The following is a 22,745-nucleotide window of genomic DNA, read 5'->3' on the forward strand; positions in this document are numbered from 1 at the left end:
TCCGAGTCACCAAAAATGTTGAGGAATAATTAAGTACCTCAAAAGGTATTCGTTGGGTTTGCTGCATCATCATGCATGTTGGGTTACATGAAAGGAGAAACCAGAAATATACTTAAGGATATATCACCAGTTTTACTACTCTTCCGGAAACATCTATCATAGTTACACATAAACAAATTAAGCGAACATAGTTAATTTGCTGTAGCGGTCGATGAGGTGATAAAATTCAGAGGCCCAGGATGTGAGTGAGTCCATGCAAAACGTGACATATCAAAACTTGCAGGGAAGAATGCCTTCTGGTTCTTCACTAAGAAAAAGCTTGAGATTCAATTCAACGTGCTACAAAACAATTCAAACGGTTCCAAAGCAAAGGTAGCTTGAATACATTGTTTTTCTGTTTGTCCAGATAGAAGTTGTACAAAAATATCATATACTCAAACAGAAAATAACTTATTACGCTGTAGGTGTTTAAACAAATGCACTGTAATAAACCTGGAAACTGTACTTTTTACACGCTACTAGAGTTACTGATTCATATTCATCTGGCTGCTGCTGGAGCTCTAGAAATACTGCAGCCTGATAATTATTAACAGAAAGAAAAACAAAATTATACGTTTCCATTACACACCTTGTCCTATTGTTTTTATTTAGTTTAAGCAACTTTCTTCAAAGATGGAGGGGGTGTGGTGGCGCAGTGGGTTGGACCGCAGTCCTGCTCTCCGGTGGGTCTGGGGTTTGAGTCCCGCTTGGGGTGCCTTGCTACGGACTGGTGTCCCGTCCTGGGTGTGTCCCCTCCCCCCCGGCCTTACGCCCTGTGTTGCCGGGTAGGCTCCAGTTCCCCGTGACCCCGTATGGGACAAGCGGTTCTGAAAATGTGTGTGTGTGTGTGTGTGTGTGTGTGTGTGTGTGTGTGTGTGTGTGTGTGTGTGTGTGTGTGTTCAACGATGCAGCTAAGATCCACCTTGCACACCAATAAGGAACACTGTGTCAAGGAAAGAGCAACCAATACATGCGTCCGCCTGTTTTTACTGCCTTATGCTACCCTTCTCTGATAACACATTGTCTCCGTCACATGACCGCGAACGAGGAACCCACGCTCCAGCTTGGCCGTGTGCCCTAGCGGATGGGAGGATGCTGGCAGCGGTGCAGTGCAGCAATGCCATGGTGGATATGATTTGGCAGTACCAATTTCGGGTTATCCTACTGGGGGACTCCACAGTGGGTAAGTCGTCTCTGCTCAAGCGCTTCACTGACGGCGTGTTCAGCGACGCGGAGGACCCCACGGTGGGCGTGGATTTCTACACCCGCACGCGCTGGAGCTCTAACCCAAACTCAAGATTAAACTACAGCTGTGGGACACGGCCGGACAGGAGCGTTTTAGGTGATTGGTGATCTTTCTCAACTGCTTTGCATATAATAATAATAGTAATAATAATAATAATAATAATAACAACAACTTCCGAGAGCCCTTCTTGGATCGAGGCCTTGGCGTGGCAGAAGGGCTTGCGTGATCTAGGGATCTCCAGAGCTATGTCGTCGGGAGCATTATGCTCCTGGTAGGGTCTCCCAAGGCAAACAGGACTGGAGTGAAGATCCAGACCAACACGATCCAAAAACCTCCATGAAAAATGGAAACAGAAGAACGTTTACCCTGCCCGGAATAGGGTCACTGGGACCTACCCCTGGAGCCAGGCCTGGGAGTAGTGTTCCTAGGTGAGCGCCTGGTGGCTGGGCAGCCCACGTAGCCCGGCCGGGCTTAGTCCAAAAAGGCATCGTGGGGGGGCCATGTGGGCCCACCACCTGCAAGGTCCAGCATGGGGCTCTGGTGCTATGTATACCTGGCGGGAGGGGAGGGGAGGGGAGGGGGTGGCGCATGGCGTCATGGCCCCTCGCGACAAAAACTGGCTCTTGGTACATGGAATGTCACCTCACTGGGGGGAAGGAGCCGAAACTGGTGCGGGAGGTTGAGAAATACCAACTAGATATAGTTGGGCTCACCTCCACTCACAGTGTTGGCTCTGGAACCAAACTCCTCGATAAGGGGTGGTCCCTCTCCTACTCAGGAGCTGCACGAGGTGAGAGGCGCCAGGTGGGTGTGGGGATACTCACAAGTCCCTGGCTGGCTGCCATACAGTTGGAGTTTGCCCCGGTGGACGAGAGGGTCGCCTCAATGCGACTTAGGGTCGCAGAGAGGAAAACTTTGACTGTTGCGTGTGCTTATGCACCAAACAGCAGTTCAGAGTATTCAGCCTTCTTGGAGTAGGTGGGAGGGGTTCTGGACAGGGCCCCACCTACAGACTCCATAGTCCTGCTGGGGGACTTCAACGCTCACGTTGGCAATGTCTGGAAAATCTGGCGGGGGGTGATTGGGAAGAACGGCCTGCTCGATCTGAACCCGAATGGTGAAATGTTATTGGACTTCTGTGCTAGTCATGGTTTGTCCATAACAAACACCGTGTTCGAACACAAGGATGTTCATAAGTGTACTTGGTACCAGAGCTCCTTGGGCTAAAGGTCAATGATCGACTTTGTAGTCATTTCTTCTGACTTGAGGCCACATGTTTTGGACACTCGGCTGAAGAGAGGTGCTGAGCTGTCAACCGATCACCATCTGGTGGTGAGTTGGATCAGATGGCGGGGAAAACTGATGGACATACCCAGTAGGCCCAGACGTTTAATGAGGGTGTGCTGGGAATGACTGTCAGAGGACCTTGTCCGGAATGATTTTAACTTCCACCTCCGGGAGAGCTTCTCCCATGTCCCGGAGGAGGTAGGGGACATGGAGTCTGAATGGACCCTGTTCAAAACCTCCACTGTGGGAGCAGCCAGGCACAGCTGTGGCCAAAAGCTTGTTGGTGCCAGCCAGGGCGGCAACCCGAGAACCGGTGGTGAGGGAAGCTGTCAAGCTGAAGAAGGAGGCCTTTAGGGCCTGGTTGGCTCTGGGGACTCCTGACTCAGCAGATAGGTACCGGCAGGCGAAAAAGGCAGCAGCGGCTGTGGTTGCAGAAGCAAAATCCTGGGCATGGGAGGAGTTTGGAGAGGCCATGGAAAACAGAACTATCGGTCGGCTTCAAAGAGGTTTTGGAGAACCATCCGGCAGCTCAGAAGGGGTCAGAGGAGTTTCGCTCAGGCTGTGTTTAGCAAGAGTGGAGAAACTCTGACCTCTGATGAGGACATTGTCGGGAGGTGGAAGGAGCACTTTGAAGAACTCTTAAACCCGAGTGATATGCCTCCCTTACAGGAGTCAGGGCCAGAGGCTTTCAAGCTGTCAGAGTCCATTTCCCTGGTGGAAGTCACTGAGGTAGTTAGTAAGCTCTATGGTGGCAAAGCACCGGGGGTGGATGAGGTCCGCCCGGAAATGCTTAAGGCCCTGGATGTTGCAGGGTTGTCATGGTTGACACGCCTCTGCAATGTTGCATGGACCTCGGGGACAGTGCCCTTAGATTGGCAAACTGGGGTGGTGGTCCCTGTCTTTAAGAAAGGGGACCGGAGAGTGTGTGCTAACTATTGGGGCATCACACTTCTCAGCCTCCCTGGGAAAGTCTATGCCGGGCTGCTGGAGAGGAGGCTCTGGCCGATAGTTGAACCTCAGATTGAAAAGGAACAATGCGGATTCCGCCCTGGCCGTGGAACAGTGGACCAGCTTTTTACTCCCTCACAGATCATTGAAGGGGCATGGGAATTTGCTAATCCAGTCTACATGTGTTTTGTGGACTTGGAGAAGGCCTATGACCGTGTTCCAGGAAATTCTGTGGGAGGTGCTTCGGGAGTATGGGGTACCAGGGCCACTACTACGGGTCATTCGGTCCTTGTACATACGGAGCGAAAGCTGTGTCCGCATACTCGGCCTTAAGTCAGGCCTGTTCAGTGTGGATGTTGGACTCCGCCAAGGTTGTGCGTTGTCTCCACTCCTGTTTGTGGTTTTCATGGACGGGATATCAAGGCGCAGCCAAGGTCAGGAGGGCATTCTGTGTGGGAGTCGGAAGGTGACGTCTCTGCTTTTTGCGGATGATGCTGTCCTTTTGGCACCGTCACATGGCTGCCTCCAGCACGCACTGGAACGATTTGCAGCCGAGTGTGAAGCGGTGGGGATGAGGATCAGCACCTCAAAGCCTGAGTCCATGGTTCTGTCACGGAAAAGGATGGTATGCCCCCTCCAGGTAAGGGGAGAGTTTTTGCCCCAGATGGAGGAGTTCAAGTATCTTGGGGTCTTGTTCACAAATGAGGTAAGAAGGGAGTGTGAGATCAGCCACAGACTGAGAGCAGCGGCAGCAGTAATGCGGTCGCTGTACCGGACTGTAGTGGTGAAGGGGGAGCTGAGTCGTAAGGCGAGTCTCTCCATTTATCGGTTGATCTACGCCCTTACCCTCACCTATTGTCATCAACTCTGGGTGATGACCGAAAGAATAAGATCGCGGATACAAGCGGCCGAAATGAGTTTTCTCTGCAGGGTGCTGGGACTCACTCTCCGTGACAGGGTGAGGAGTTCGGACATCCGGGAGGAGCTCGGAGTAGAGCCGCTACTCCTTCGCATTGAGAGGAGCCAGCTGAGGTCGTTCGGGCATCTGATAAGGATGCCCCCTGGACGCCTCCCTTTGGAGGTATACCAGGCACGGCCAGCTGGGGCGAGGCCCCGAGGTCGGCCCAGGACCCGCTGGAGGGATTATATCTCACAGTTGGCCTGGGAATGGCTGGGGATCCCCCAGGTTGAGCTGGAGGAAGTTGCGGGGGACAGGGGCGGCTGGGCCTCTCTGCTCTCCCTGCTGCCACAGCGACCCTTCTAGGACAAGCGGGACAGAAGATGGTATGGTATGGTAACTTCCGAGAGTCGGAAGGGTGCTGAATTAGGGCTATTGCTTTGATGTCAGAAAGTGCCGGTATCGAATCCCACTTCTCCACTCGTACCAAAGTGCTTACCTTGAAAGACTCTGTAGAATGCTTAGTTTTATAGATCATAGTAAGGTTGATTACCTTACACTGAAAACTGTCCTAGACAAATGCATCACACAAATAAAGAAAATAAATAATAATAATAATCGTAGTGTGATTACTCATGTCACTGTCAGCCAAAATATCATATGATAGCATTACTCGTGGCAGTTTATGTAGCACGCTGCGCGGACTAGATGGAGCAAAGAAAGCGCAGGGAGAGCATTCATTATGAACATTATTGGAACACCGGCACACAGCGGGGTATCGGTGCAAACAAATAGAGACAATGCTCTCCCCTTTGGACCCTTTTTCTTCAATCTAGCCTTCTCAGTCTGCTTAGTCTTTTTCAGCTTTCCTTAATCTTCTTACACTGCCCAACAGGCACTCACTCCCTTATAATCCCATCATTTCATGTTCTACATAAACTATTATTTTACATCTTTCCCACAATTCCCAACTATTTACAATAAACATCTTTTCCCGATGGAGCATGACACTCGTCAGTAACCAAGGGTTCAAAAACAGGAGCAGGATTCACCAGGAACCTTCCAGTTTAAAGATAACAGTCCTTAATTACTCCAGAACCTGCTGTCCTTTTTATGATTTGAATTAAAATTTTCAGCCAGTTTGTGTATCTTGCTTGGGGCAGCTGGTAACATAGTGGTTAGACCTACTGTCTTTGGATCCAAAGGTAGCAGGTCTGAATCTGATCTGTTGTACCCTTGAGAAAGGTACCTACTCTAAAATTGCTGAACTAAAATTACCCAGCTGTATCAATGGTTAAATAATTGTAAGTAGCTTAACATTGTAATTCACATTGCAGAAAAGCATCAGCTAAATGACTCTAGATCTAAGTGGCATCAATACATCAGTGTTATAGATATATATTAAATAGGTGACCATTTTTGAAAATTTGAAACCCTTGTAGTTTCTAGGATAAAAGTTTTTTGAAGCACCTCAAAGGTTGGGGTAACAACATGTACAACGACTGCCTGGTTACAACTCATGGATATTGATTACACTTAGTCAAGTTAAAACATATTTTATGTGTAGTATATCAACATAGACATTCTGAGTAGATACCATAAATGTCATGATTTTAGGCTGTGAAAGCTTTATTCTTCTTTAGTCTGTAGGCCAGTAGATTTATTAGTTAAGACTGATTATATACTGGGGGGGCACGGTGGTGCAGTGGGTTGAACCAGGTCCTGCTCTCCAGTGGGTCTGGGGTTTGAGTCCCGCTTGGGGTGCCTTGCGATGGACTGGTGTCCCATCCTGGGTGTGTCCCTTCCCCCTCCAGCCTTACGCCCTGTGTTGCCGGGTTAGACTCCAGTTCCTCGAGACCCCACCTGGGGTGAGCGATTTCAGATGACGTGTGTGTGTGTGTGATTATATAATGAAGACCATATATGTTAAGCTGGGTATGGAAATGAATCCGTCCAGGCCCCCTTCGCAGACACTGCCTATAGGGTATGAAATATTAATTTTATTAAATTCAGTTTACAGAGTACTCTTCTCACACAGTGAAAGAGTGCTGAACAAAGGATCAGAGGCTTAATACCACTAAAAGGTTGGCTATACATGAAATTACTTCAAAAACTACCTATTTGGGGGGGCGTGGTGGTGCAGTGGGTTGGACCGGGTCCTGCTCTCTGGTGGGTCTGGGGTTCAAGTCCCGCTTGGGGTGCCTTGCGATGGACTGGCGTCCCGTCCTGGGTGTGTCCCCTCCCTCTCCAGCCTCACGCCTTGTGTTGCCGGGTTAGGCTCTGGCTCCCTGCGACCCCATATCGGACAAGCGGTTCAGATGATGATGATGATGATGATGACGACTGTCTACTTATTAAAGCTGTAAGTAAGCTATGGAGGAAAGGAACAAAAAACTCCAAGCCAAAAGGCAAGGAAAAAAACCTCTTGGGGGTCCTAGTGCCAGTGGCAGCCCATCCTTCCTGGCAGTCTAGATTTAAAAAAAGACTTTTTAGTCAGTTTGCAGAAATTTATAACATCATCACTAAATGTCAAGTTGATGTTCACATAGGCACATCTCATTCGCATTGGCATGCAGTTTTCAGTGATCATTCTGTCAACAGGAAGTGCTGGAATCACGGCTGCCCTCTTCAGGTTTGGTCATGGAGAAATAATGCTCAACACGAAGGGGTCAGTAATGACAACAAGACTGGAGAGTTTTATACTGAAGAAAAAACACACCAAACAGGAAATCCCTTAGTTATGGATATGCCAGAGTGAACATATTAGGCTTAAGCCTGAATTTAAAGACTGAAACAGCAAGGATATTCCTGACAATTACTGATAGACTGAAGGCACACCCTCCTATTGAGCTGTAATTGATCACAGGTACTTTAAGGTTACCAACATCCAATGAACAAAGACAATGTTCTAGAACATAAAAATGAATAATGTCATTAGGGTAAGCTGGAGCAATGCCATTTACTGTCTTATAGGTCAAAAGTAAGATTACAAAATCTAAGCTTAACTGCAAACCAATGCACCGATGTAATAATATTTAGTAATGAGATCACATGCAAAGAGCTGGGAATGTGGAATGATATCCTCCGAAAACAGCCATATAGTGTGTTTATGTATACTGATTGCTTGTAATATTGTACATTATGCATTTAGTTGTATATATGTACAACTGGCTATTTATATTACTCATCTTGTGATGCACCTGTGTATATTATCAGTCATGTAACTTGGAGTCACATGGGTGTTTTGACATCAGATATCCTCACCATGGTGACACAACCAGGGTTGATCAGGCCCCAGCCTGCATCCAGGTAGCACTTTGAACCCATAACTCAGCTCTGCTGATCCATCTAGCCATCTAGAACCTCAGTAACCACTTTCACAGCCTTCCTCCTCTGGTTGCATGTGATACCCAACATACTACAGACCCTATTCAAAGATATCTCTGCAGACCCCCTGCAGCCTACTTCAATGGACACACACCTTGCCTTTAAGCCTTTTGAGTGGAAATGCTCCCCCATTCGTTAGTTTCCTCTTTCTGTTCTTCCCAAGGAACTATAAGCTCCAACAGGATGACTTGCTTAGCAGTTTCTTCTGACAGAAACACAATGTGTGGCCTCAGAGAAGTTTCTGTGATGGTGGCTGGAATCCTTAGCTGCGCCTACGTAAGTCAACCATCAGCTGCCAGTCTTATACTGCCACCATGAGCCCTGCACTGGCACTGGGTGCTGATTTTACTGTTTCACCTCCTTTGACAAGTGCTATGTTCAGCTTTGCCAGGATGTTCTCTTCAAATATAATGAGCATGATAAGGAATCAACTTTTCCCCAGCTATACAGTTTTGATGGACTGCACATCACATCATAACCAAGCTGGATCAAGAGCTTAATTTGCTGGGGCTCTGCTCTCCAGAGCTCTGCTAACGAGACCTTATGTTTAAGTGCTTGTTCCCACCTAGTTCACACTCCCTGCTACTACCTCAATACCATTCTAGCCATCCATTCTTTTTCCATCACTGTACTCTCCGTTACTTGGACTTCTCCTTCCCCTGAACTTTGGTGTATCACAGCAATGCAACACAGCCCAAACCAGCTCTTCCAGAAACCCCTTTGCCTAACACCATAACGTGCTGATTCTATTATAATAATGCAGGGTCTTATTGCCTACTAGAGCACAGCCCTATCCCCAATCTGTTTGTGTGTGTAATATTTTATGTTCATATCACATATTACACACTTGCATTTGTCCACCAACCACTGTGGGCAGTTCACACTGATTATCACCTCACATAAATAAATGTTTCTTTTTCCATATACAAGACCAAAAAGTATTAAAATGTTTCTACAAAAAGTTTTGGCACTTTTTTAAGCTGACTTACTATTAAAAAGCTTTTTCATTTAAGCTTTTACAAGGCCAAACTCACATGGTCTGTTTTTCAGCATTTGTCTTTGTGGAGACATTTTCTTCAAAAAGTTTTTTTTTTTTTACTAATGTTTTTACAAGGAAACTGTCATAGGTCTGAAACACTTTTGTCCAGCAGCAGAGAGCTCTTTGTGTCAAATTCAGAGATGTCTATGTGAAGAGTCAGCATGGCAAGGCCTTCTTCCTGTAGCCATTCTCACAGAGAGCCATTGAGATCATGGGTGTGCGCAGTGCTCCTGCCTGCCATTGTCCTTACATTCATCCACTTGTGCTTTACATTGATAGTGAGTAATATATTGATCACTTGAGTTTCCTTCATTGCTGGCTACAACTAGCTACTGGAGAACTCAGCTATTTTCAAGCACAAGACTGGATTCATCCTCAGACAGAATTCATGCTTTGGTGGAAAAAAGTGGTTGAATGAACCCAAGGATCAGCAAAGCTATCATAAAGAGTAAAGTACTGCTTCACAGAGGGTTTAAGGAAAAGTGTACTGTATGAGTTGCATATCAACTGCTCTGGTGGGAACATTGAGAGACAACTGTAATAACAGATTAGTCACAGCCATCGTCCCTCAGACCTTTCTGACATTCACTGAGAACTGCTGAGCTGTTGAAATAAAGGGAGGCCCCCAAAGACACAGGAACATTAGAATACGGTAAATCAAAGGGCTGTGTTAATGGATAATTCAAGGTGTGCTTTGTGTAGCCCTGTGACCCCTCCTTGTCTCTGTAGTAACAGTATGTGGCCTGAAGCTGGACCCAGTGGAAATCAATTGTGTAAGTTCAACTGCAAAAGAAAGGCCAGCTAATATACTGCAAGAGTGTTAAGTCACTACAGGATTTAGAGAGGCTTTTTGTTGAATGCAACCATACGAATGTGAACTGGGCCCGATATAAATTAGAAATTTTCAGCAGCTTCATGTTAATTGAGACAGCATTCGGACAACCTTTAGACCTCCTTTGTCAGAGAACTGGGGGCAGTTCTGTAGGGATACAGTGTCCCCTTGTGTCAAACTTTGAGTATTGTGGCTTATTCAATTAGTTTTTTATAAGTGGACAATTACTTTTTTATTATTGTGTTGAACTACTTAGCGTTTGAATCACTTATACAGGAAGAGTAATTTTTTACTGAAGCAATACAAGGTAAGCACCTCCATCAAGGTAGGGATTCTGACTGGGGTCCCTCAAGTGCAAGGTGGAAAGTTTAACTGCAACTCTGCATGCTCTCTCAGGCAGCATAGTACAGTACCCTACACAGCAGTACTTGAACTGTGCTGTAGCAGCTGTTCTGATTTAGAGTTCCACCACATCTTACTCTCACAAGCTTTTAATGTTTGTGATTCCTGTTGTACGTTGTTTCACTATTTTACTCCTATCCAAGCACTGGAATAAATTATGTTCCCCATATTGGATTTCCTTGTCTGAGGAAAGTATCTGTTGTAAAGTAGATCAGCTTAATTTACAGTTTCACTCATTCCAAAACTGCAAAGATATTCAAGGCACTCTGTTGCTTAAGTACACAGCTTAAACACTACAACCATTGTTTTTAATCATTGAAAACTTTTTATATACTATTGTATATTATATTAGTGTTGTAGCAGGAAATGTGTATTATCATAATTGGTTAGTGACGTACAGGGACTATAAGGGGGTGTTTTCTTTCTCCCTCCTTGGCAGATGCAAAGAGCCTGAGGATGCTATGCAAGCTGGGAAGTCTGGCTAGACGCTCAGGTCCTGGAGGAAATGGGGCCCTTGGAGCAAGAGCATTATTTCCCTGTGCAGCAGTGTTCTAATAAAACGTTTGAAATGAACGCTGCCTTTGCGTCCTTCTTCGCCCTATCCAAACCCATGGTGCTGCGCGCCACACTATTAAAGCAGAGACCACTGGGAGAGAAAAAAAAAAACGACCTGCTGAAACCACACAAGGATGGCAGGGTGCTATGGACATACTAAGTTGACAAAAAAAATAATCAGGCTTTGGCCATCTGTTCCACAGCCAGCTATACAGTTTCATAGTACAGTTCAAGGGTAGATTTGATAGCATAGATAAGAGCGATATCACCTGGTGAAGCATCCTAGCTGAGCCTTATGAGCAAAATGTTCAATTGACAGAACAATATGGAAGCTAAGCTACAAACTCAAACTACAGGCCAGTCTACCTCCTCTCCTTCCAATCTAAAACTCTAGAATGGGGGCCTGTGATCAACTATCTGAATTTCTCACCCAGAACCATCTCCTCAATGGATATCAGTCTGGATTCAATGTTGGTCAGTCCATGGCTCCTGGCAGTGTCTAATGCTCTCCAGTTGACAAGAGCAACCTTCCTCTCCTCGATCATGATCATCCTCAACCTATCTGCAGCATTCACTGTCAACCACCGCATTCTATTCTCCTCTTAGTCAAACTCCCCACGAGAACACTTTGGCAAATCAAACAACTTGGGTAGCAACATCCTGTATCAACTGTAGATATTTGATAACAGTAGCAGGAAGGCCAGACAGAAGAGAGCTGCAGTAGTCCAGATTGAATGTCACCATGGCCTGGACAAGGATTTGCGCAGTCTGTTGTGAGGTAAGGACAGATCCTACAGATGTTATGCAGGATGCATCTGCAGGTCCGGGTTGTGGTTTTGATGTGCTGAGAGAAAGATTGACTCAAGTCTATCATCACTCCCATGCTCTTAGCTGAGGAAATAAGCAAAATTAGTGAGTTGTCCCATTTGAGAGAACATGACTTGAAGATAGAGATCCTACACCTACCAGCTGGCCTGTTCTGGAGAGGTTGATTTGGAAGGGGTAATCAGACATCCAACATCCATGCAGAGATGTCCAACAGGCAGCAAAGCATGCCGAAATGTCTGGTTCAGGTAGAAATGAGAGGAAGAGCTAGGTATCAGCAGCATAGCAGTGGTAGTTAAATCCATGGGAGGCAACGACAGGGCCGAGGGGGGAGGTGTAGATCGAGAAGAGCAGAGGACCCAGTACCGAGCCCTGCAGGACATTAATTGAAAGAAGCAGAGGAGAATGGGAGCCCCGCCAGACCACTTGATTGGGTCTGTCAGATAGATAGGATTAAAACCATTAGTGCTGTTCTTTTGATCCCAAGCTCACCAAGAGAGGAACCTAGAATGTGGTGGTTGACAGTATTGAATACTGCAGACAGGTCGAGGACGATAATAGACCGGGGGGGGCGCGCTCTAGCCAATTGGAGAGTACCAGGCACTGCCAGGAGCACCGTCTTAGTGGAGCATCCAACTTTGAATCCAGACTGATATCCATTAAGGAGGCAGTTTTGGGTGAAGAAGTCAGACAGTTGATCACAGGCTGCCCATTCCAGAGGTTCTTGCCCCACCAAGGTTCTGAGAGACAACAGTACTATGCACTCCGCCACTGGGTGTTTTTAAGTCAAGTCAGTAGAACCCCTAGAGCAAAATTCTGAGTTGTATCAAGTGAAACTGGACTGCTTGGGAATGCTGAAGGAAACACTGCTCTCAATTTCTGCAGGACTAACTACATTCCAAGGTGGGACTGTTGGCTTATTCTCCTCCTCTTGATCTTGATTTCAACCTACTGATGCCCTGGTCATGCTCCCAACCCAAACACCCATTTGAGAGGCATTCTAGTCCAGTTTACATTTATTTATTAGCAGATGCTTTTCTCCAAAACAACTTCCTATGAACTCTATGTAGTGTTATCAGCCCACACACCTTATTCACCAAGGTGGCTTACACTGCTAGATACACTACTTACAATGGGTCATTCATCCATACATCGGTGGAACACACACACTATGGGTGAACCTGAACAGCAGATTTTGTACTGTGGGAGGAAACCAGAGCACCCAGAGGAAACCCATGCAGACATGGGGAGAACATGCAAATTCCACACATACTGAGTGGGGATTGAACCCATGTCTTATACCACCCAGGCACTGAGAGACAGCAGCAGTACTTGGGGTGCCACCATGCCACCCAGTTTCTATGAAGAAACAATATCATCTTCAAAGACTACCAATTGCAATTTTACCTCAAACTGACAGCTGAAATAGGAGATGCAATTTCGATAAAGTTGTGAGGACTTTCAAATGGTTCAGAGCCTACCAAGATTTTAACTCTTCCAGCCTATCTTTCTCAGTCCCTGCTTTTTCTACAGACTTACATGTTTTAAAAAAAAAAAAAAAAAAAAAAAGCTTCTCTGTTTTTATTCGATTAGGGATGGTTGCAGAGGGGAGGTATAGCCAGAGATGTCTAGGTGAGAGTTAGGAGGTATCACCACTGTCTGATGCCAGTAGCTGTTGGATGATTCTCTAAGGGGGGGGGATGTTGCTGCTGTTGAAGATTTTGTGTATCGTCTGCCTCTAGATCTCATGTTTTGATATCCACCCTGCCCTTCATCCCCCTCTCGCAATCTGTTTTCTACCACAGTAGGTCACAGGTTTTAGTTGTCACACTATGTGAGACTATTTCTTGGGTTAATATTGTGTAAAACAACACTATATAGGAGTTTATAGCTGTAATTGTCACCCAGGGTGTCAATATAAGCAGGATGATTTCAGTATGTTTAAAAATTATACTAAATGGAAAGTCAGTCTCTTCAAAACATTCAACATACACAAGACAAGCTGTTACAACAGCTGTACACAAGGACCCAGTCCAATCAACTTCACTAAGCCACAGAGAAAAACAGACAGCATTACATCATGTATCTCTATGAATCATCACTCAAGACCAAGCAGCTTAACTTCCTCCCCTAACCACCACATCAATAACAGGCTTCTAACATGGGTATTTCACTGGGTTGTCAAGTGGGCACCTCCCTTCGTCATTGTTTCGTTGAATTAAGTCCAGGACACCTGAGGAAAGCTCAACAGTGCAGTCTGGTGTTCCAGACCACCCCCATCCACTCACATTAGATGCCCTTCACCCTCAACAAATACAGCAACTCCACAAACTTAACCACCCCAATGAAATAATACCATACCTCTATGAATACCATCAAATGCTGCAAACACACTAATTACAAAATGGAACTAGTAGACAGCCCTGGATGCCCATGGGGAGAGCAGCAACAAACTGCAAAATATCTGCTGGCTTACTGCCCCACGTACACACCCACACTAGTGGATCTGACAAACATTGATGACACAGACATTAAACTCTGGCTACACGAAGCCAGTTTTACAGCTTAAAGCTTGCCCTATGTTGCTAAAGATCTGTTTTCGATCATACAATAAATAAAATAACACACTAATTGCACAAACTCAAACCATCCCAGATAATACCATACCTCCATACATGCCAACAAAATCTACAAATGCACCACTCCACAAACTCCAACCAACCTGATTAACAAGGCCATGCCTCCTTACATAACAGCTGCTTCTCATTACTAGCCACCTGCCACTAATTTTAACAACCACTACACACCTGCTTCCAACCTGTAACCCCAACTATCCTGCTCTCTTCTCACCTTCTCAGCAGTCTCAGGCAGGTCTTTCACTGCCACCTTTAACGAATAGCCTCTAACACAAATTCCCCCAACTACAACACAGCTGATTTAGCCACAACCCCCTGATACCTACCTCTACCAGTCTCACCTGAGCCCACCAACAACAGTCTCTTGCCTCTCCCACTAGATCTGCATACTATAACAATTTCCACTCATATACCTCCCCAATAGCATCCTCAAACAGCACTTTTAACAGTATAAAATACGTGATTCACTTACACTCCAAATGTAACACCATGCATAGACACAATGAAGTAACCACAATAACCTGTGACACCTGGAGCTGTTTGCCCACATCAGCCAGCAGCTTCCAGTCCTGTGTACTACCCCACCTACCAAGACACATCCACTCTCTCCTACCCACATAAATCCATTTGTATTATTTACACTACCAACAGGCAAACAATTCACCAACAAATGCTTGCTCTCAGAAACACCTGCTAAACATTAAAATACTTGATTATGACACCAAGTATAGTACCCCGAGTCAAACTAACCTTATACTCCAACAAACCATGAGTCCAACCTCCAACCGATGCCAAGATGTTGTATAGCTTTCTGTACTAAAAAAAACTGAATATCCCCAAGGTGGGCTTTCACCAGCCTCGTAACACTCTCAGAAACCTTAAAAAACTTGAACGCCTCCCATAGCAAATGTGTAGAACCAATCAAAAAGCGTTTGTCAAGTCCAAAAACACCACACTGAGATCTCTTTTCTCCTTCTTGGCAGCCTGAATCTGATACCAAATCCTACTGATGTGCTCCAAGCACCCCTAGTATCCCAGAAACCCTGCTTTCTGCATGGAGGTATCAATCAACCTGTTAGCCTTCAAGTATGCCACCAACCTCCTTGCCACAATGTTAAAGAAAATTTTCCCTTCAACATTGATAAGGCTAATAGGCCTAAACTGGCCTATCCCAACAGCATCCTTCTCCTTAGGAATAAAAATCCTTCCTGCTCTCCACCATGATTTTGGAATGAGCCCTTCTTCCACACAACAGTCATCAACCTCCACAAAAATTTCAGCACATCGGGTGTACATTTAAACACCCAGTATGATATCCACCGGCAACTTGAGCCTACCATTTTCCTTTCTACGATTAATGTCCAGGACTTCTCCTTACAAAATGAAGCCTTTACAAACTTAAAAGGAAGAACCTTTGCCCTCCTTAATATAGTTAATCTACTTTTTATACTGGCCTACAAAAGACAAATAGCCTTCCTTTTCCCCGTCCTCAGCTCATCTTCCCCGTCTTCTTAGCTGCCTTCTCTCCTAAACAAGCCTGTCTATGTCTATCTGCCACCTGGACTTCACTACACCTAGCTACTCCTTACTCCTCATCTTTATTACTTCAAATCTCTCTGCCCCATAACTATAAATAACTTCTCCCAAGCTATCCAATTTACTCTCTGTTGTATTCTCTTCATCTTATTCAAAATGCCAACCAAATCATTATTTACACTATCCCATACCCCAACTTCTTTACCTGCTGGCCACCTAACCTTTTGTCACTAGCATTCTTGGCCCCCCTGTCCCTGACGATCGCATGCTCAGCGACCATGCACTTGGTGACAACCCCTGGGATGCAGTATAAAAACACCTGCTCCGACGCACCTGGCTGCAGAACCCCCAATCAAAAAACGTTCCCCTCACCTATCTTCCGAGGCTTACTCTTCTGTTTTGTTCTTTGGGGGCAACCCTCATGTGATACAAATAAAGCGATTTAGCATCAGCGTTTGAGTCTGCTCTCCTGATCCTCCACGCTCATCATGACACCTTTGACTGTTGCCCCCTTGACTTTTCTTTTCTCTGTTTACTCCCCTCTATCGGCACAGCCTCACCTGCCTGGCTTTCACAATCATGCAACTCAGTGCCCAGTCCTGCATCCTCCCAGTGCCAGGGAAACGGATATCCTGCGGACTTCAGCCAACTGATTTGAGCTACTGCTCAAGCAGTACTGATCAATGCAGGGCTCCTGTCCTCCCACATCCAGGCACCACAAAATTGTATTGAATTTTCTTAAAGGCCTCTTTATTATTTCTTTTGGTCTTTAATAGTATTGTGCAGTTGTGATCTACGTTCAAATTTATATTTCTCTTTAAATATGCAGAATTTTCTTCCGTTACATAAAATTAGGGTCTGATCTTCATGACACCTCATAGGTACTCTCATAGAATACTATCTCAGACAGTGGACTTTGGCAATAGTGGTTCATCACTTCATTGTAATTTGTCATCCTGGTTTCACACTGTGATCCAGTGCTGTTATTGCATTACAATATAAGCGTTCTGGCTCCTGCAGCTGGAAGAATATAGCGGGCGACCCACCCCTGCACCGGCTGATGACCATTAACAGGCAATAAAAGGAGCAGCTCGAGGGACGACAGACGGTGGAACTTCTTTTGTGCACCGCTTTCCCAAACCTCGCTCTCTGTTTGCTTGCCTGTATTCCCTATTCCCTATTCCCAACCATAGTACATGTCCCCGGCTCCCTGACCGCCACTCGTCCCTTGACTTCCGATTTCTGCTATAGACCTCCTGGATCACGTTTGCGCCTCGCCTGACCCTCGCTTGAATCTCGACCTGTCTTTGCCTCACCCTTCAATAAACGAGCACCTGCACTCAAGTCCGGTCTCCTGTGGCGTCTTTGGGAACCATGACAAAAAGTAAGCCAACAGTGGCCTATAACCAGCTTGGTGAAAAAATGGTCTATTGTAATAATTATAATAAAGATTAGGTGGAAATGGAGCAACTGATTCCAATGAGACTTACAGTGAAATGTTGCAGTTACTGTATTTTTAACTTGCCTACTTAACCAGTAGAACAAACATTTTCTTATAAATCAATATCATGAAGAATAATTGTCAATTTTTCAGTCACGGTACATTATATACTGTAATACCAACTATGATAAAACCTACTACAAGAAACAGCTGCTCTTTATTCTGTATGGAAGCAGCTGATAAGGAGCTACGTTCTCAGTCAGTTGAACAACAGGAAGAGGTTGCGTGCTTGTTTGTTTTGCCAGTAGATTCTTGGATGAATACACAGCGGGTTGTTGGGAAAAGCCCAGATATCAGTGTGATCAGGTTATTCTTACAGGAGTGTATGAGCACAGTGAGAACCCTTGTAGGCCTCCGCCTTCTTCCCCGCCTGCATTCTTTCACTTGACCAGACTTGCAGTGAGCAGTTCCAGGCAAGAAGTGCAGAACCTGTTTCGATATGATACACGGAGCTCTCCCTCCCTGAGGCAAACTGCTGCTTGGCCCCTCCCCTCTGCCAAAAAGACACCACCCATCCACTCGCTCTTGCTCAGTAATCATCCCCTGCCTGTCAGCAGGACCAAGTGCAAATCTTGCTCATTCTGAAAATCCAACGGCTCCCACTTGCATGCTTGCTCACTTGCTCGCTGATCTGCATCACCCTGCTGTGGGAAGAGAAGCTCACCATAAGCTTTGCTTGGCCTCCACTCAGCTTTCTAGGAAAGAACATTAGGCCTCAAACACAGCCTGGCTTGGAAACAGCTTTTCTGTCACACAACTCCAAGAGGATCAACCATCACAGAGGCACGCTGGAGCCTGCCTAGGTGTGGGCCATTTACGACGTGACACCATCTTGTCTCCACTTGGAATTCTGTTTAACTGCTCCTTCTGTTCTGGAACAGATGGCACAGGTCTGATTCCTTCTCACAGCTCTAGGAATCTAACTGGCTCTCACTGCCAGCTTGTGCGCTTCTGCTTCCCTGTCCTTCTCTACCTGCACAAAATCATCACACCAGGACATGACAGGAGCCACAGACCTGATGCTGTGGCAGTACCAGTTTCGCATCATCATGCTGGGGGACTCCACGGTGGGCAAGTCCTCACTGCTCAAGCGCTACACAGAAGACCAGTTCCTCGAGAACATCAACCAGACAGTGGGAGTGGACTTTTATGTGCACTTTGTGGAAGTGGAACCTGGCATTCGGATCAAGCTGCAGTTCTGGGACACAGCAGGACAGGAGCGCTTCAGGTAGGGTCACCAGGCCTACGTGGCTCAAAAGCCCATGTTCCATCCAGAATAGCTCTCACTGCACATATTGCTAGCATTTCTTTACTACTGGTGCTACTTTGTACTTAACAGTGTTTATGTCCTTATTTATCTTGCTGGTATCAGAGCTCACAGGAATTCACCTAAAACCACCCATTCATCTTTAGGACAATAGTTCTCCTTTCAGTTCAATTTATCTCAAGTTTCTCAGAATAAATTTGTGTCAATGTTATGTCACCAATTTACAGCTATGGAAAACCACATTTGTCTCAACTTTACCTTATTTACTTTTATTATAGATATATACTTTAACAACAGATCATTGTGAAAAACACATTATCCTGCAAGTGGTTCAGTGCCTAGAGCTACTCTTCAGCAGGTCTCAGTGGGGTCCAGAGAAAACCCCCATAGGACAACCTCTCTCCCAGAACAGAAACCCCTTGGACAAAACCCCTTCTTTTGAAACACAAAGTAGGAGAAAACCCCATCCTTTGAAACACAAAGTAGGAGAAAACCCCCTCTTTGGAAACACAAAGTAGGACAAAACCTTCTTAATTAAATAAAAAAATGACAAAAATACTGAAGTAATCCTAGAAAATATTACAGTCTCTGTGTTAGTTCATTTCTGAATGGCATAGGACACAGCATCAGGTGGTAGCAAATGAATAAATAAACCTTAACACTCAATGATGTTTTTAATATTGCTTTTTTATTTTTCAAAGAAATACACACACCTTCAGAGCTGCTTGTCCCATACAGGGTCGCGGGGAACCAGAGCCTAACCCAGCAACACAGGGCATAAGGCTGGAGGGGGAGGGGACACACCCAGGATGGGACACCAGTCCACCACAAGGCACCTCTAGCGGGACTCGAACCCCAGACCCACCCAAGAGCAGGACTGCGGTCCAACCCACTGCGCCACCACACCCCCTTGAAGAAATAGGTTCTTTTAATTATGCTTTTGATGATTGTACAAATAATTTTCTGTTGTAAAACAGTGAGCTGTCAATGTATAATGCAAGTATTAATGTATGCTACAATACAATACTTATAATGCCTTCCTTATTGCAGTCTCATTACATAATAAATGTAGTGTTTTACAATTCAGAGAAGTGTTCATAAACTACAAATAATAAGAAGAATAAAAATTTTGTTAATTATTTGTCCTAAGGGTGTGGTGGCGCAGTGGGTTGGCCTGGGTCCTGCTCTCTGGTGGGTCTGGGGTTTGAGTCCTGCTTGGGGTGCCTTGCGATGGCCTGGTGTCCTTGTCCTGGGTGTGTCCCCTCCCCCTCTGGCCTTATGCCCTGTGTTGCTGGGTAGGCTCTGGTTCCCTGTGACCCTGTATGGGACAAGTGGTTTGGAAAAATGTGTGTATTTGCCCTAATGGGGTTTTGTCCTACACTCACTCTTCAGCATCCAAAAGTCCCATGTTCAAACTCTGCTTGAGCACTATACTCACCATTGATTGTGTAAATGTGTCAGTTATGGCAAGCTGCACTGGAGAAAAACACCAGCTCAATGAATGGAAAGGTAGTGTGGATACATAGCATGTGAAGTACCTGATACTAGTCACACACACAGGACCCTGGACAATCAGTGCTGAACACTATTGCTCCAGAGATGCGAAATTAAGAAAAAGGTAACAGTGTGCTACTTATTCTCAGGTAATTAATATGCAAATTTGTTTTGGAATTTCACATACTTGTGTCATTGTTCTTAAAGCAGTAGGACACTGGGCATGTTGGCTAGTATGGAGACAATCCCATGGTGACTCAGGGCTACTGGGGATCATCTTTCACCATATGAATGTCAATGGTCTTTGTACCCTGAGCTGACACCTTCCTTTTGTGGTTTTTTTCTTTTTGCATAATAATGTCCAACTGAAACTGGTTACAATTTAAATGGAAAATTATAAGAAAAACAACAAAAAAGAATGGAAATAAGAACCATACCCCTAAAGATGACTGGGCGGTTTCAGGTGAATTCCTGTGAGCTCTTGTATTCTGACATTTAAAGCACTACCGTATAGTACTGCAGTTGTTTTACCTGTGTCAGACAAAGAGAGCACGAACAAAGGCTCATTCTTGTGGAAGGGAATAAGGTAATACTAATTTTCTGATGGTTAAGTACATACCCTGAAGTTTTGCTAGGCTGCTTGTTCATAGTACTCCTGACTGTCTACAGCTCTGAACAAGATGTGTTCCTTTAAACATATAGTTAAAAAAAATACCGACAATAGTGAAAAGAATGTTCAAGCATAAAAAAGCATCTCAGAAAATTACTATACTCTCCATTTATATGTTACATGCATACTATTACATAGTTCCATACTGCCTGTTTCATTCATTCATTTAGCTGACACTTTTCTGCAAAGTGACTTAGTGTTAAACTGTGATTTGTCCATTCATAACACTGGGTCATAATTACAGTATCATTTTTGGGGTGTATACCTTGATCAAGGGTATTGCAGCAAGAGGAGGATTCAAACCTCCACCTTTTGAATGTACAGTATTGGCTGCATCCACTGTTATCTGCTGTCCTGTCTCTAGTTCTTGTCACATTTGGCAATGAACCTGAGCCGCTATGTTGTGGTCTAAGGTTCAAATCCCACCTCCTGCTGTAGTAGCTCTAGCTAGACACTGACCATAGATTGCTGCAAGAAAAATTACTCAGTTGTACAAATGTGTAAATCACTTTTAACTTAACATTGTAAATTGCCTTTTATAAAAGAATGAGTTGAATAAACAAATTATCTATGAGTAATTAGGTGCAGTAATATGGAGGAATTAAGACCACAATGATTCTAATCCCAGTGATTAAGAAGGGTTTATCAGAACAGTGCCAGGACTGTGGGTTTGTACTTTTCACTCCCTTTGTATAAAATGTTCTGCAAAATACGTTGAACACACTGTAGTTTGATATTCCTAAAACAGGTGATGTAGAAGATAAGGTGGACTAACGACCACTGGTCCACACAGGTCAGTGACACGTTCCTACTACCGCAACTCAGTGGGTGGCCTGCTGGTGTTCGACCTGGGGAATCGGGCCTCATTCCAGCACGTCCATGAGTGGTACACAGAGGTGCTGGAGAAGGTTCAGCCCCACACTGTGCTGTTTGTACTGGTGGGCAACAAGAGTGACATGGAGACTGAGGAACGGCGGCAGGTGAGCCGTGAAGAGGCGGAGGATCTAGCTGCACAAATGGGGGTACCTTACGTGGAGGCCTCAGCCAAAAGCAGCCTGGGTGTAACAGAGGCCTTTGAGCTGCTAACACGTTGCATCTTCCAGGCACTGCGCAGCGGCCAAGTGCAGATACGTCATGGTTGGGATGGGATCAAGTGCTCAAGTCCTCAGGCAAAGGAGGTCCACCTCTCAGATAACAAAATGGCTGCAGCCCAAGTCAAGAACTGCAGCTGCTAGCATCCAGCTTACCATGGGACATTTTAACACATACACCTCACATATGGACTTGGGTTGGGTTTCACACTGAAAACACACACCACCTGCATAAAACTAAAAAAATTCTACAATAAAAATACCTTGACTTCAGAGGACATGTATGTCAGATGGCTAAAGAAATTATTTGGATCTTCTTCATTGTTATGTCTCCTTGCTCTGTGCCATTCAGGGGAAAAAAAAATCACTATGTATACTGTATTTTTATCAGTTTAAAATGTGTGGCAGTATACCCAGAATGACACTGACAGGAAAATGTAATCTTTCACCAAAAATGTGCCTGAGCTGACAGAAATGATCAATTTCTCAACATCAGGGGTTGAGGGACTCCAAAGTGGGCAACCATGGGACATTTTAACACGTACACTTCACATATGGACTTGGGTTGGGTTTCACTTGCATTTCAGTGCATCTCCTTAGGCTAGTGAAGTCATGACAACAAAAAGTGTCAAACAAGCAGAGTACTTTAGGAAGCCCAAACAATAACATACTCCTGGCACTCTATCACATCTCAGCTCCATTTATAAACAAAACATTTGCTCAAAACAGAAACATCAAGCTTTGAATGTAAAGAATGTGCACACCCTCAATTACACTGTTACAAAACTGAATTAGTTTTGAATAATTTTATGAATTTTATTGGTAAAAAAGACAAAATCAGCCATGTTTCATAAACAACATGGGAAATACATGGACTGTCAACTTCATCCTGAATACTGTACACCCTCTACTGACAAAATCAAGTTCTGATAACTTGGCCCAATGTGTACATTATGCAAAAAAAATGCATAACAATATGCTGCAAAAAAGAAAAAAACTCCAAGCTTGTGTTTAAAAAGTAAATCCAATCAGTTCTGTATGTAACAATGTGTATCAGTGTTTTTTGCATATCTTCATGTATATTTCAAAGAC

General features: G+C 44.9%; 1 protein-coding gene across 2 annotated transcripts; it reads left to right on the forward strand.

The window, feature by feature from the left end:
- The first annotated feature begins 17,681 nt into the window (after positions 1-17,681).
- Positions 17,682-22,572, forward strand: rab42b (RAB42, member RAS oncogene family). Of its 2 annotated transcripts, XM_018725123.1 has the most exons (3): positions 17,682-18,359; positions 21,356-21,542; positions 21,666-22,572. In XM_018725123.1, exons 1-3 carry the CDS (start codon positions 18,130-18,132, stop codon positions 21,795-21,797), a joined length of 549 nt encoding a protein of 182 aa, XP_018580639.1. In that variant the 5' UTR covers positions 17,682-18,129; the 3' UTR covers positions 21,798-22,572. The 2 variants fall into 2 exon arrangements, with proteins under 2 accessions (XP_018580639.1, XP_018580638.1); XM_018725122.1 differs by having other exon boundaries at positions 21,356-22,572.
- Positions 22,573-22,745: the final 173 nt, after the last annotated feature.

The sequence above is a fragment of the Scleropages formosus genome, chromosome 8 (genome assembly GCF_900964775.1).
Source record: "Scleropages formosus chromosome 8, fSclFor1.1, whole genome shotgun sequence".
NCBI lineage: Eukaryota > Metazoa > Chordata > Actinopteri > Osteoglossiformes > Osteoglossidae > Scleropages > Scleropages formosus.

Excerpts from the sequence above, each read along its gene's own strand:
- rab42b (XM_018725122.1), top strand. The coding sequence starts at position 18,130 with ATGACAGGAGCCACAGACCTGATGCTGTGGCAGTACCAGTTTCGCATC. Across the intron at positions 18,360-21,355 it reads GCAGGACAGGAGCGCTTCAG|GTCAGTGACACGTTCCTACT; the intron begins GTAGGGTCACCA and ends TGGTCCACACAG.